At 40.4% G+C, this 12944-nt stretch overlaps 1 protein-coding gene across 1 annotated transcript in view; it reads right to left on the reverse strand.

Annotated features, from left to right (window-relative positions):
* Positions 1–2330: 2330 nt before the first annotated feature.
* smyd3 (SET and MYND domain containing 3) overlaps positions 2331–12944 on the reverse strand; it is a 65929-nt gene continuing 55315 nt past the window's right edge. The window contains exons 8-12 of the mRNA XM_046383833.1: positions 12668–12778; positions 10677–10764; positions 10090–10264; positions 2833–2941; positions 2331–2550 (exon numbers count right to left, since the gene is read on the reverse strand). Of these exons, the coding sequence (XP_046239789.1) occupies positions 2440–2550; positions 2833–2941; positions 10090–10264; positions 10677–10764; positions 12668–12778 (594 nt within the window). The 3' untranslated portion in view covers positions 2331–2439. The remainder of the gene's footprint in view (positions 2551–2832; positions 2942–10089; positions 10265–10676; positions 10765–12667; positions 12779–12944) is intronic.

A 12944-nucleotide genomic window follows, 5' to 3' on the forward strand; every position in this document is an offset into this window, starting at 1 on the left:
TTGGGCTGCCTGAAGAGACACAGAGCGAACCAGAGAGATGAGACGCTGACAAAATGACTTTAATTTGCATGCCTTTGAGGAGTGAGAAAGACAGAAAATGGGTGAGAGAGACAGTGACAGAGGGAGAGACAGAGGGTTATGGTTTAGTGATAGTGAATCGAATCTGATGGCTGTTAAGAGGTGAGAAAGAAGTGAGGGGGAGAGTGAGAGACAGAAAGCAACAGAGCCAATGAAGAGAGTAATGGAGGTACAAACAGCAGCATTATACAACAAGACAGACTTTTCCACCGACCATTCAGTAGCATGGCTTCAATCTTCACATTCAAGACACAGTTAATAAAAGCTTTTTCTTTTGTCTTCCACACATCCATGCATTTTATGGTACTTACGCAAGGGCCAGAAAGGTAGTCCAGTCCCTTTCCCTAACAATGTTTTCCAGCTCCTCTCAAGGAACCTCCTGCTTCCTGTTAGATGTGTCCAGAAAACTTCCAAAGGGAGGCGGCTAGGACACATCCTGATTAGATGTTCTACTCCCTCTGGATGCTCTTCACTTCATCTCTAAAGTAGAACCAGTTGCACTATGGAGGAAACCCATTTTGGCCACTTGTATCGGCAATCTCATTTGTTCAGCCACCACTCAGAGCTCATGACCATGAGTTGGAAAGTAGAAAGACTGATAAAATCTCTGTTCCCTAACCACGTTCCCTCCTTACCACAACAGTCTGGTACTAAGCAGCTTCAATCCACCTGTCAATCTCACACTCCATTCTATACGTGTACAGAAAATATTTGAACTCTTTTACTCGGGGCAGAAAGTCACTGCTAACAAACCACCATTTCCCTGCAGAGAACCATGGCCTCATGCTTAGAAATACTGAGTCCTCCCGATTGCCTCATCCCTGACTGCCTCATACCCTGGCACCAGATGGAGGTCACAGTCTTCTAAAGAACCACATCATCTGCAAAGAGTAGAGATGCAATTCTGAGGTTCCCAAACCGGACACTCTCAAAGCACACTCAGTCAGTGACAAGGAACAGCCCTGGCACGGCCATAATTTCTCTAATTTTCAATAACTATGAAAATAAAATATTACGTGTCAAAACATTTTTATGCCGGGTGTTGCATGTGTGTGTTCAACTAAGGATGGGTTAAATGCAGAAGCCGAATTCAGTGTGTGTATGTAAAAATATATATACTGCCAATAAAGCTGATTCTCAATCTTAACTGTTCACAGAATAGTTCACACATCACATCCAAATAATCCAGAATGGATGGGGTTTCTAACATATCAGCTATTCTGGTACTGAGAGTGCAAAAAGTGTCAGAAAAGTCAAACCTTTTATTTGTAATCTTAAAGAAAACATATTATCACTCTAATCCTCCTTCAACCCATAGAAACACACACACACACACACACACACACACACACAGAAAGGTTTTCCCATTCAGAGGAAATGTGTCATCAGTTTGCAAATGGTAGAATTTTAGGATTAACGTTGGAAGTATAGTGTGTGTGTGAGAAGCACATTACCACATTCCATCACACCCGCACTCTGGGCTTATCTTATAAGTCACACACTGACACAGTAACACACAACAACAAGGATCAACAGTGTGTGTGATGGATATGTATACAGGAAAGATGGATGTTTTGAAAACCTGACTTTACTAAAACAACACACATGCATGCACGCACACTCATCACTCATCTTGATGGTATGTTCAGATTAAACAGGAGACAGAGGCCCACAGCTCCCCATAGTCTCTCTCACAAACACACATACACACTAGGATCACTTATTTTGTATGTCAATAAACAGAAACTTGGTACAATCAAACATATGGAATACATTGCGCTAATTACCAATTGCTAAACTAGTTGTGTCCCCCTACTTCCAGTCTTTACTACTGCTAAGCTTGGCTGATCCCCTCCCAGCTCTAGATCCATACACACAGGTGATGTGTACTCAGATTCATATTTACTTTCTCATCTCACTCTGGAAAAGAGCGAAGAGCTGAACACCATGCACTAAAACATTTAGCTTACCAGCAATAGTATTTTCAGCTTATATAAGGGGTACATGATGATGATTGACATGACATGATTCTTTTAAATGAAACCCCACCCTCATCAGTTATTTATGAGAACAGTAATTTAATTTCAGCAATTTGATTTATCTATGTTTCTGCAAAAAGAGACATTATAAGGTCAAAGAAATTTTAGGGTTAAAACAGCTCCTGACAAGCTATGTGAGAGAATAAATAAAACAAACAAACAAACTGTGGACATATTGACTTTAATGTATGATATTCATCAAATGTAATGTAATGTAATTTACAGCAGGCAAAATTTCTACATAAAACTGATTCGGGGGGGACACACTGATGATGAATGCACTAATAACGTTAAAACTCCAGGAGTTATTTGTGGCTGTGTCTCAGCTGGATGACTGTTGACCCATCTCCATACGACATTCCTCCATCTTCGTCAATAGATCAGTGGTCATGGGGTGTTCCTCACCATGGGTCACCTTTATAATGAGATAGGCCTGGGAAAGTAGAAATGAATATGCTTAAAGAGCATCTTCACTGTCACTCCTGCTATTTCTAGAACCATCAAGATCTAAAAATGTTTTTAGAATTAGTTTAATGTAACTTGTATTTACAGGCTATTTAATCAGCTCTTTTGCTGCATGTCTCCAGACCTCTGCAAGTGACTGTGTAAGTCAAATGTTACAACTAATGAGAAAGGTGGACAAAACTTTAAACACATACATGAATATCACTGCACAAAATAGTGATAAGCTTTCTTCAGGATTTTCTTCCCACACCTGGATGAATGTGTCCAAAGCCTCTTCGCTGTGTGTCAGGTAATGTTGCAGCTTTCCAACTCTCATCAGTTGGACTCCATGAACCGGATGGGGATCAGGGTAGTACTCTCTTTAGAATGGAGAGTGAAAGAAAGGATAAAGAGAAAAGCAGAGACAGAGTGAGTGAAAGAATGAACATTTCTGATGGCTCTGTGAACATATTTTGCTGTTGCACTGTGACTTTTACACAAATCTGTCAGTCAAAGTGTCTAAATATTGTTGTTTCAACTTCTTTTATGCTGATGTTGTTCTGGTAGGTTATCCCATGGGTTGTTATTAAATTCTGTACTGTTCATAACACTATTTTTTCTAAGCTCACGGAGGAGCCATTTAGAAAACCAAACTGTGTTAGGATTAGTATCTTGAGGTGTTTTTGTCTCTTTGTTTTGTGTTCTACTCTGTTTGTTTTCTGTCTCCTTGTGATTCATCTGTTTGGACCAGCTCTCCCTCTCCACCTTGCCAGATTATACTGTCTGCTCTCGTGGCTCACCTACATGCTCCCGTCTACCCTGCTCAGCTCTGTTTCTGGATTGGACCTGATATCATCCAACTTTTGGAGTTTGCCTTTGTGATTCGGATTCTTTGCTCTGGACATCTCCCTTAGATTATTGCACTCACCTGCTGCCTGGTTATTTGCCTTTTGCCATTTCCATTGTGTGTTTTGTACTGTTTACCGAATATCTCCACTAAAGACTTTATGAACCGTTTACCCGAGTCCCCTCTGAAACCAAAACCTTAACAAACAGACATAAAAATGGTAAACTACATAAGAGCCTCTTCATAACTTGCTAAGTTTAATGGCTGTCATGCATAATAATCAAGCTCCTCCTTTAGGATCCATTATGAATTGACTGATTGTGAATTAATTTCAAAAGTGCAGAAAAGCTCTCTCTCTGGCTTTCCACAGCTGGACTGTATCAAGTTCTGCTGTATACCCATAGCAACCCCAAAAGCTGGATGGCCAAACTCCCTTCAGCTCTCCTGGATCCTTGCAAAAGTAAAAGTAATACTGATCCAGTGCTGCCTAATCAGGATGGATTCCATATTACCTCCTCAAGAACCGGAGGTTCAACAATCGCCCTCAGTCTCCTCTCTAGCACCGTAGCAAAAGCTTTCCCAAGGAAGCTGAGCAGTGTGACGCCCCTGTAATTGGAGCAAAACTCTCTGCTCTGATTTTTTAAGCCTAGGAACTGCCGGAGGCTCTGTCCTTGAACTCCACATGACATTAAAAGGACAAGATGACATTTGGACATTTCTTTTGTGCAGTTTATAAGGAATTTATCTGACTGAATAATTTTAAGATGTGCATAGTATACTTGTGTAGCACAGACTGGTGGGTTATGCTGGTATCTCCAGGCAGCCATAAAAAAACAAACAAAAAAAACAAAAACATGTAAAGCAAGGCACAGTATATGATGAACTTTGATCAAGTTTAAATAATTAAATTTAGTGATATTTTTAATTATAAATAATAATAATTTCTTAGTGTGCTCTCTGTCACTCTGAGATGATCCACTGACGTGCACGGCATGGACATCACACAAGACAGATGATTAAATGGACAAGACAAATAAAATACGCTTTGCTAATCAGTGTCTGTATGCAAGCGTGATGCATAAACAAGTAGGAATGTGTAAGAAAAAGGAAGGTCTTTCAAGTATGTGCATTATGCATGTCTCTATTTTTACTGAGTGGATATATGTGTGGGTGTCAGACGAGCACAACTATTAGTGCACATACTCCAGTGGTAAATGCACAAAACAAACACATATTGTAAATACGTATACTCTTACCACTGTACTTTTACACACACTAATGTGCCAGGAGATCATGTACACAGTGCATCTATGCACTCTGTATCTATGCATGAATATACTGTTAATTATCCACAAGACAAACATGCACACTGTCACTGTGCCTTTATTTAAAAACTAGTCTTCCGGTGACAGAAAAAGATACAGAAACAGCGAGTGCTGCTCAACATCTTTTGATGCCAGGATTTTCATTTGATTTATTTGTGAAATTTTCAACACCACCACCACCAACAATAAAACAACACATAAAGCCTTGCATGTATGATTGAATAAATGAAATATATCAAAACATTCTGTAGAATGAGGTATTGGCAGGGAGAATAATGATGCTGATAAGAAGGTAGCACCAGTAACCAAACAGAAACAAATAAATGGTAACCACATTTTAGAAAACTTAATATTAAGCCATGAATTGAGTATTTAATCTTTTTCTGTCACAACATTAGGGTACCCTTTATCCAGTGGGCTCGAGAGACGATAAAGACTCTTCAAGTGCATCAGAACAACCAGCGAGAAAAGCTACAAGGTCAACAAAACATGGCGGCCGTCAATGCTCAGCGCGTAGAACACCAAACAGGCAAACCAAAGACGAGGAGTGGATGTTAGCAGGGCAGGACAAGTCCAACACGTGTGGCTGAGATTAACCTGTACAGGGTGACACTTATCACAGTTTGATGAGATGAGATAGATTAGAGCTAGTTTGCTTTCAGACCAATGCGCCTACTGGAACTACTCTGCACAGTAAGACCCTGTAATGGGTGCAAATGCATGATGTGTGGACACAGTTCAACACTGACTGCCAAACCTTTGTGAGTGCATGTTGAGATCTTTTGACCAAGTGGTGCGCAGATTATCAGAGGCCAGAGGCTGCCAGGACAGAGTTATGATCAGCCTGTTCGGTGATGCTGACATTAAGAGACTCTCACACGGCTCACATAAGGGACATACACACACATGACTGAGAAGATTTCTATCTAATTTGTCTTTTATTTAATTAGGCTGCATGAATTTAAATCAGCTTGAATCTAAAACCTAAATAATCATGTGGCAACTGAATTTGCATCCATTTGTATCCACATGGATATGCACTGATGCTTAATGATACACACTAATGCTTAATGACCTTTGTATATTAAGTTCACCACACATGTATAAATATGCAAGCTTTAAAGAAGCAGTTCAGACACACATAGAAGAAGAACTGGGACATCCCTTATCCCATATAGATAAATGTGTGCAGAGGACTTTCAGGAAGCAGCTCTGTTATCGGTAAACACTGGAGTTCTCAAAATGCTCATTTACCCGAATCTACTTGTCATTTATCCTCTTTTCTTCTCCATCCCTGCTCTTCTGATCTCTCTTCCCTTTTCCTATTTCACATCTCCTTTGCTCTGCTTCTACCTGTTTATATTTGTGCTTTTTGCCCTGCTAGCTACATGGATTAAATTTGGTGAGGTCGGTTGGTTGGTTTCCTTCTCCCCTCTGCTGCGCTCCATTCATTCCTCTCCTCCACTCTACCTCTTCTTCCCTCTTGAGATGTTCCTCTCTCCCTCTCTTTTTTCTCTTGACTAAGCATACAAAATGTTGTTTTGTTTTTTGTTTTTTTCATTTTAATTTTATATAACTGCTGTGAGATGACAAATAAAGGCTTACTGACAAAGCAGGCTTTCTCCCTCTAGATTTTCTTGTCTGGCTCATTCTCTCCCTGACCCACACACACACACAGACAAATAAACAATAAAAGCTTTAAGCACACACAGACACAGGAATAAACACATGCACGACAGCATTAATGTATGAACATGCACGCAGACAAAGATAAGATCAATTTGAATCCACTTCACCCTCTACAACCTGTTATATTTGGCAAATGTCACTTCTGTCCAGAGTAAACACACCACAAGAGGGTTCAATATACTCTCAGCCCCATCAAATGTGAATAGAAACTGCACTGCATCTGCTATAAAGAGCACATTAATCTTACTTGGTGGACTGAATGGACTTGTAGTGGCCACAGCCAGAGTCACTTAAATCTCTTATTGTTTCTTTGGTAATTTTCCAGCAGAATGCTAGTAGCCCATTTGTTCATACTTTTAAGCCTAACTAAACCACTAACTGACAAGCCTACCAATTACAGAGGTTCACCCTGACGCTGTGGTTAAAATTAAATCATTAAGTTCAAAGGCTAAACCAACGACATTAGTCCTCCATGAATAATAACATGTTACAATATTGATTTAATTACCAAGCCAGTGATTCAAGCTGCCATGACACGCAAACACACACATCAACACGTATCTCCAGTTATGTTTTCCCTTTGCATATAGAACCACACAGCAATTAAAATAATTTCATTAACTTGCTGTCTCTTGAATCCCACCCTCCCTGTTTCCCCGGGAGAGTAAATTGAAGGGAAAGGTCTTGCAGTATGCAGCTAGTTAGAAAGCCATAGCTCTCGGCTATGGGGAAGAGACGGGGCAAGAAGGAGAAATAGTTGTGGAGTGTGTAGCATTTCCAGGCAAATGCAGTGGAACTAATGAGGTTCTTGTACGAAACAAAAGATCCACGGCCTGCTGTTTGTGAGAGGGAAACATGGATTATTTTACTAAGTGGAAAACTGAAGAAGGAGGACAAAAATATGGAGGAAAGATTAGCAGTGAGTATTCTCCTTAATTAGATTTTGTTTTCTTTCCAATGCAACACTTATTTCAGTACTGTCTTTCCACAATTTAGCACAGACATACATTTAGAACCTTTGAAGAACATTTAAATGAGCTTTGAGTCACAGTTTAACTGATTAGTCGACTTTCTGATGCAGATTAACAAATGCTGAAAAGTAATTAAAGAATGTGTCATTCCGGTATCTCAACAGAAATATATTTTTGCAGAATTATATTTCTTCAATTTCTTTAGTAATGTCATATAAAAAACTGTCTTTTTAAATCAAAACATAAGGACATCAAGGACTTTCTGCCACTACATGAAGGAGTTTTTTTTTTTTATAAATATTATTTTATGTATCTTCTTTTCCCTCAACTTGTCTTTGTCTACTTCAGTCAGTTTGTTTGGCTTTCAAATACTTTAGTCTTCACCAGAGAAAGAGCAGATCTGTAACATTGTTGGTTTTAAAAGAATGCAGCTTTGTATTTCATCTGCTACCACCAACAAACCCATGAAGACTGACAACGTGGGCGCACTTCACTGCTCTACTAAGGCCAACAGTGATGCAGAAATCCTATGCAACACATTTCTCTCCGTAAAACTGCTGAATGCAATTGCAAAAGGGCACATCTAGAAAGAGCTCGTTAATTCTGAGGGACTGAAAACTGCTAATGAATGGAGCTGTACATGGTGGAAAAAGTTTTAGCTGTTACTCTCTATCAGCGAAGAGTCAGGATAAATTCAAATAGCTGCTTTCACACTGTCAGAGCGTTTCAGATTGAAGTTTTACTTCATGCGCCTTCACGTATTCATGAACGTGTGTGTGTGCGTGCGTGTGTGTGTGTGTGTCAGCATGTCTGCAGCAGTAAAATATGTGCAGCGTTCAATAAGCCTGGTGTGTACAGCCTGCAGCAGCCTGTGCATTACTGGCACACAGGCGCAGGGAAAAACCCTCTCTACACATCACAAACTGAACAGAGAAACTTAAAAAGTAGAAAGCGAAAGAAGAAAGGAATACAGAATGAGGGGAAGGACAGAGAGAGCGGGAGAGATCGAGAACTCCTGCAGCTATCTTTTCTTCCCTTCTGAAGAGCCCAGAGGAAGATCGGAGATGAATATGGAAGATCTTCCTCCCACTCTCTCACTGTTTTCTCTTGAATGCTTTTCTCTCCTCCTTTTCCGTTCTTTTTCTTTCATCGTTGCCTCCCCAGTGCATTCCTCCAGTCCTCTTTTTGTCCATTTTCCTCATTTCAAACCTCACTTTTTGAACCGCCTCCTCATTATTCATTCACTCTCATTTGGTTCCTTTATTTTTGCCAATTACACTTCCCTCTTCTTTGCTCTCTCAGGTTGGGGATCACAACACACTCTTCTGCCACTCTCTCATTATTCATTTCTCACCTGCTTACATCCCCTCACTCACCTCTATCCTCATCTAAACCCTGCTCTCTAAAACCTAAAACTCTCCACGACCATCCCACACTTTGCTTTCAAGACCTTTTTCTCAGTTTCTTTCAGATGGCACTATTCTCTCCATCCCTTGTCAACATCTTTCTTTCTGCAGCTTAGTGCTTATTTATTGATAGGCTTTATTGCTGCTTCTGTCTTGTTAATATGGTGTGTGTGAGTATGTGACAAAGAAAAAGCACAGCTATGTTACAAGAGCCCTGCGCCCTTCACGCAAGATCAATTACACACACACACACACACACACACAAGAAGGTAAGGATGTGTGAGAGCTGGAGGTTCTTATTCAACAGAAAATTAAAACTGTTCAGGGGACCACAATCTTTTTTTTCAGTGCTCATTTATCACCCCCCCCCCTTATCAGGGGTAAAATTATTAAGAGATTTTATATATCTGTTAATTATGTGAGCTCTTGTGGTTTCTCTTTCATCTACTCCCATTCCCATGTTTCATCTTGTCATGTCTTGGTTTAGTTTTCTGTAAACCAAACTCAACTCTATCTCTTATATATCTGCTCTTTTTGATATACAACATTTGAATTTCTCCTCTTGCATCATAATCAAGTTGTCTTCTACTCTTAAATACAAAACAAAAGACGTTGGCTCGCCAGACATTACGTTACATAAGCAATGCTCAGCCTATACATGATGTCTTCCAAATACCAGTCTACAGGTTCTACTTTATGAAATAAGTTTGACTATTCTACCAAAATATGTTAAACACACGTCTCTGACAGAGATTCCTATTTGCTTGTTTTTTGCATCTGTGTCACCAGTCACAGCTGATGATGAGCCCTGCAATTTTCCTCTCTATCACATCTTCATGCAAACTTTTTAAACTGGCCCTGGCCCACAGGGAAAGGCACTTCAAGCTCAAAAAGAAGCAAAGAATCCATTTTATGGTACCTTAAAAGATCACTATGATGTTTTCCCACATAATATTCTATTGTTTCTATGCATCTCCTGGGTCTCTGCAGGTAATCTGTGTGAGAGTCAAAAAAAAGTTGGAGCTAGACCTAAAATAACAGAAAATGCCTTCTGGAAGTCATGTAAAGACTACGAAGGCGTCAGGATTGAGTCGCAGCCCAAATCTTTGAAGTAGTAATCCATATAGTTATGCAAGTCAGCCTTCACTCAGGGAACTGCACTTCAAATGCACTCTGGATGCATTACTTTTGTCCTTTTACTCACATTTCTGTCTATACTACAATCAAGAAGGATAAACACACCAGAGAACACACCGATTTCCTCCCTCAGACACACACAAAGTGACTCACCTGTATGCTGGAAGTGTTTTCTCCCCATATCCCATAGCTTCCTCCCAGTGTCCCAGCTGAATGGAAGCATCTAGAGCCATGTCTGTCACCCTGAGCTTATACAGATTTTCATCAGGCACCTCACCACCAACAGTGGATAACAGATGACTACAGCTCGCGAGTAAAGTTTGCCAGTCTGGAGAGTCTCTTAAGGAAAAGCAACATTTATACTGAATGCACCAAAAAGCTGCAAAACCACATCTCCTACAGGTTATCTTAAGTATTTATAAAGACAACTTTGTGTAAATTTACTGATTTCATTTTGTTTACAATTTGAGTGTTAAGCTTTGAGAATAATGTTTAGACACATAATTATTTAATGTCTGTCTCCTCCATCCTCCATTATATATAACACCTAAGTGAAAGTACTACTAGGCTAAAAGCACATAAGCCACCAAAACCTGAATGTATAACATTCCTATCAGTCACAACGCAGTGCTTATGACATGTAGACATTTCATTTAATCATCATCCCCACAATACAGTAGATGATGGATGATGAACTCGAGTGTTGATTGGCTGTAATAGACATCGGAGGTGAAGGATACCCGACTCGGCTTTCAGTCCCTCCAGTCTGGGCAGAGTCTCCTTCAGCAGGCGCCATCTTGACTCTGCCCCTGACAGCATGAATCCGTCCTGGGAAAGAGAGGAGAGGGACTGACCGAGCATTCATACACTGACTACGTACATGTGACTATATGAAAAACACATCCATGTACATACTTGACCATTGGGGGCTTGCCTGGCCACGAAAGGAAGGGTTTAAATAAAGAGAAAAAGGGGAGGAGACAAATGACAGCAGACTGGAAAAATGGTGACGGGTGGTATATGGGAAATAAAGCATGTGTACAGAGTAAACTGATGCACAAAAACTAGCACCAGATCAACAATGCTTTGTACAGGAGTCATCAAGTTGAGAAGCAAAGTCGATTTAAAAAAAAGACTGTGGCTTCATCTGAATGTGATCTTTTAGAACCTAATCAATCCTTAAACCAGACCATCTTACAATAAATCTCACGTAAAGATGTTTACATGTCCGATCAAGATTTAAAAAGTGAAACTAAAGAAACAGTATTTATTAATAATAACCGGGAGTAAACAACACACAACACACAAACACCATCTTCTGGGTTTGATGTCAACAGTTGTCATGACAGCTTTGGGTCACAACCCACCAGCTTGCCACCATCATCTTCTGAAGATTAAAGAGAAAGAGTTATGTGTGTGTGTGTGTGTGTGTGTGTGTGTGTGTGTGTGTCATGCAGAACAAAGGTTGGCTGAATAAAATGAATGTCGTTGTCCAAGAGAATCAACCGAGTCCTCTCTCTCACCTTATCTCAGACACACACAGACATTTTTGAGTGCTGCTGTGTTTTAGCAGAGTAAGACCAAAGTGTCACAGACGCCATATGGAGAACAAAGCTCGAGACAGAAGTGATGACAGAGAAAAAAGAAGGAGGGAAAGAAGGAAATGGAAACATACAACGTGAAGCGGTGAAATACGGGAACATACAGATTGAGTGGATTAAGATGGATGGAAAAGAACACTGCAGCTGAAAGACAAGATAATTTTTCTCATTTTTCATGATGTGGTCAGAGGAGGGGACAAGGGCAGTGAAAGAGAGATAGCGGGGGAGAGAGGGAGAGTGAGAGAGAGAGAGAGAGAGAGAAAGACAAGTGTCAAGAGGTGGAGCATGACAGAGTGACAGAGAGGCAGAGGAGGTCTGCAGGAGATAAAACGGAATGCAAGAGTGAAAGAGGAAAAAGGAGGAGAGGACAGGAAAGGGTGCACTGTAACAGGTTGTGCACAGATGAATAAGCCAGCAGTGGCAGACAGAAGAGTGTGTGTGTGTGTGTGTGTGAGTGTGTGAGTGTGTGTGTGTGTGTGTGTGTGTGTGTGTGTGTGTGAAGGAGAGCACGCTTGTGTGGGTGTTTGAACAACTTGTCATGTGAAAACGACAACCAAACGCATCTCTCATTTAATTTACTGCAGTTTTTCATACTGTAACATACCAGTAGCAACATATCAACATACCAACAAACCAATGCCAAACTGCAAATTCAGCTTCAACACATTCAGCACACGCCAAAACTGCTCGACTCTACTACTTCTACTGTGTCATCGTGTGCATCCACTCGCCAGGTAATTTCAGATGTTCCTATCTCAAACTTATTAAATGCTGCATCTACCTCCGGAAAGACATTGTTGTGCTATGCTCAGGCTACTGCATAACAACAAAGCAGCATAGTATATGAAAATACCACAGTAGACTGAAGAGAGAAAGGTCAGTTATGGTGTGGAACACCTGATGTTGAAACATAATAGGGAGATTTGTCCTCAGACATCACTGCTTAACAGAAATGTTAATACAAGAAACATCTTTAAAGGGATGAATTACTATATTCAGTATTAGTTGGATCTTTATGTACACTGATAAAGCTTGTGTCTTTGTGTTTGGAAATGAATGACAAGTTGATATGCTAAACCTTGATAACTCAGCAGTGATGTGACCACCTAGTTTGTGTATCTGCGTCTTACTTTGTCTTGGGAGTCACAACGCTGACAGTGGCAGGTAAAATGGTACTGGTCCTCCAGCTGTCTCCGTCGCTCTTCAGTCAAAGACAACGTCTCGATGTAACTTATAGTGAGCTGAGAACAGGGAGAACAATTACTACACATAAGAGAGTTAAATGCAGTTCAGTGCAGGAGGCTGAATAATTTGGAATTTAAAATGTGCAGATTGAGTACTGTGAAAAGATATGCTGTAGGAAGTGTGTGTGTGTGTGTGTGTGTGTATTCCAGATGGCATAGATGC

This window comes from Scatophagus argus, chromosome 1 (genome assembly GCF_020382885.2).
Source record: "Scatophagus argus isolate fScaArg1 chromosome 1, fScaArg1.pri, whole genome shotgun sequence".
Taxonomy (NCBI): domain Eukaryota; kingdom Metazoa; phylum Chordata; class Actinopteri; family Scatophagidae; genus Scatophagus; species Scatophagus argus.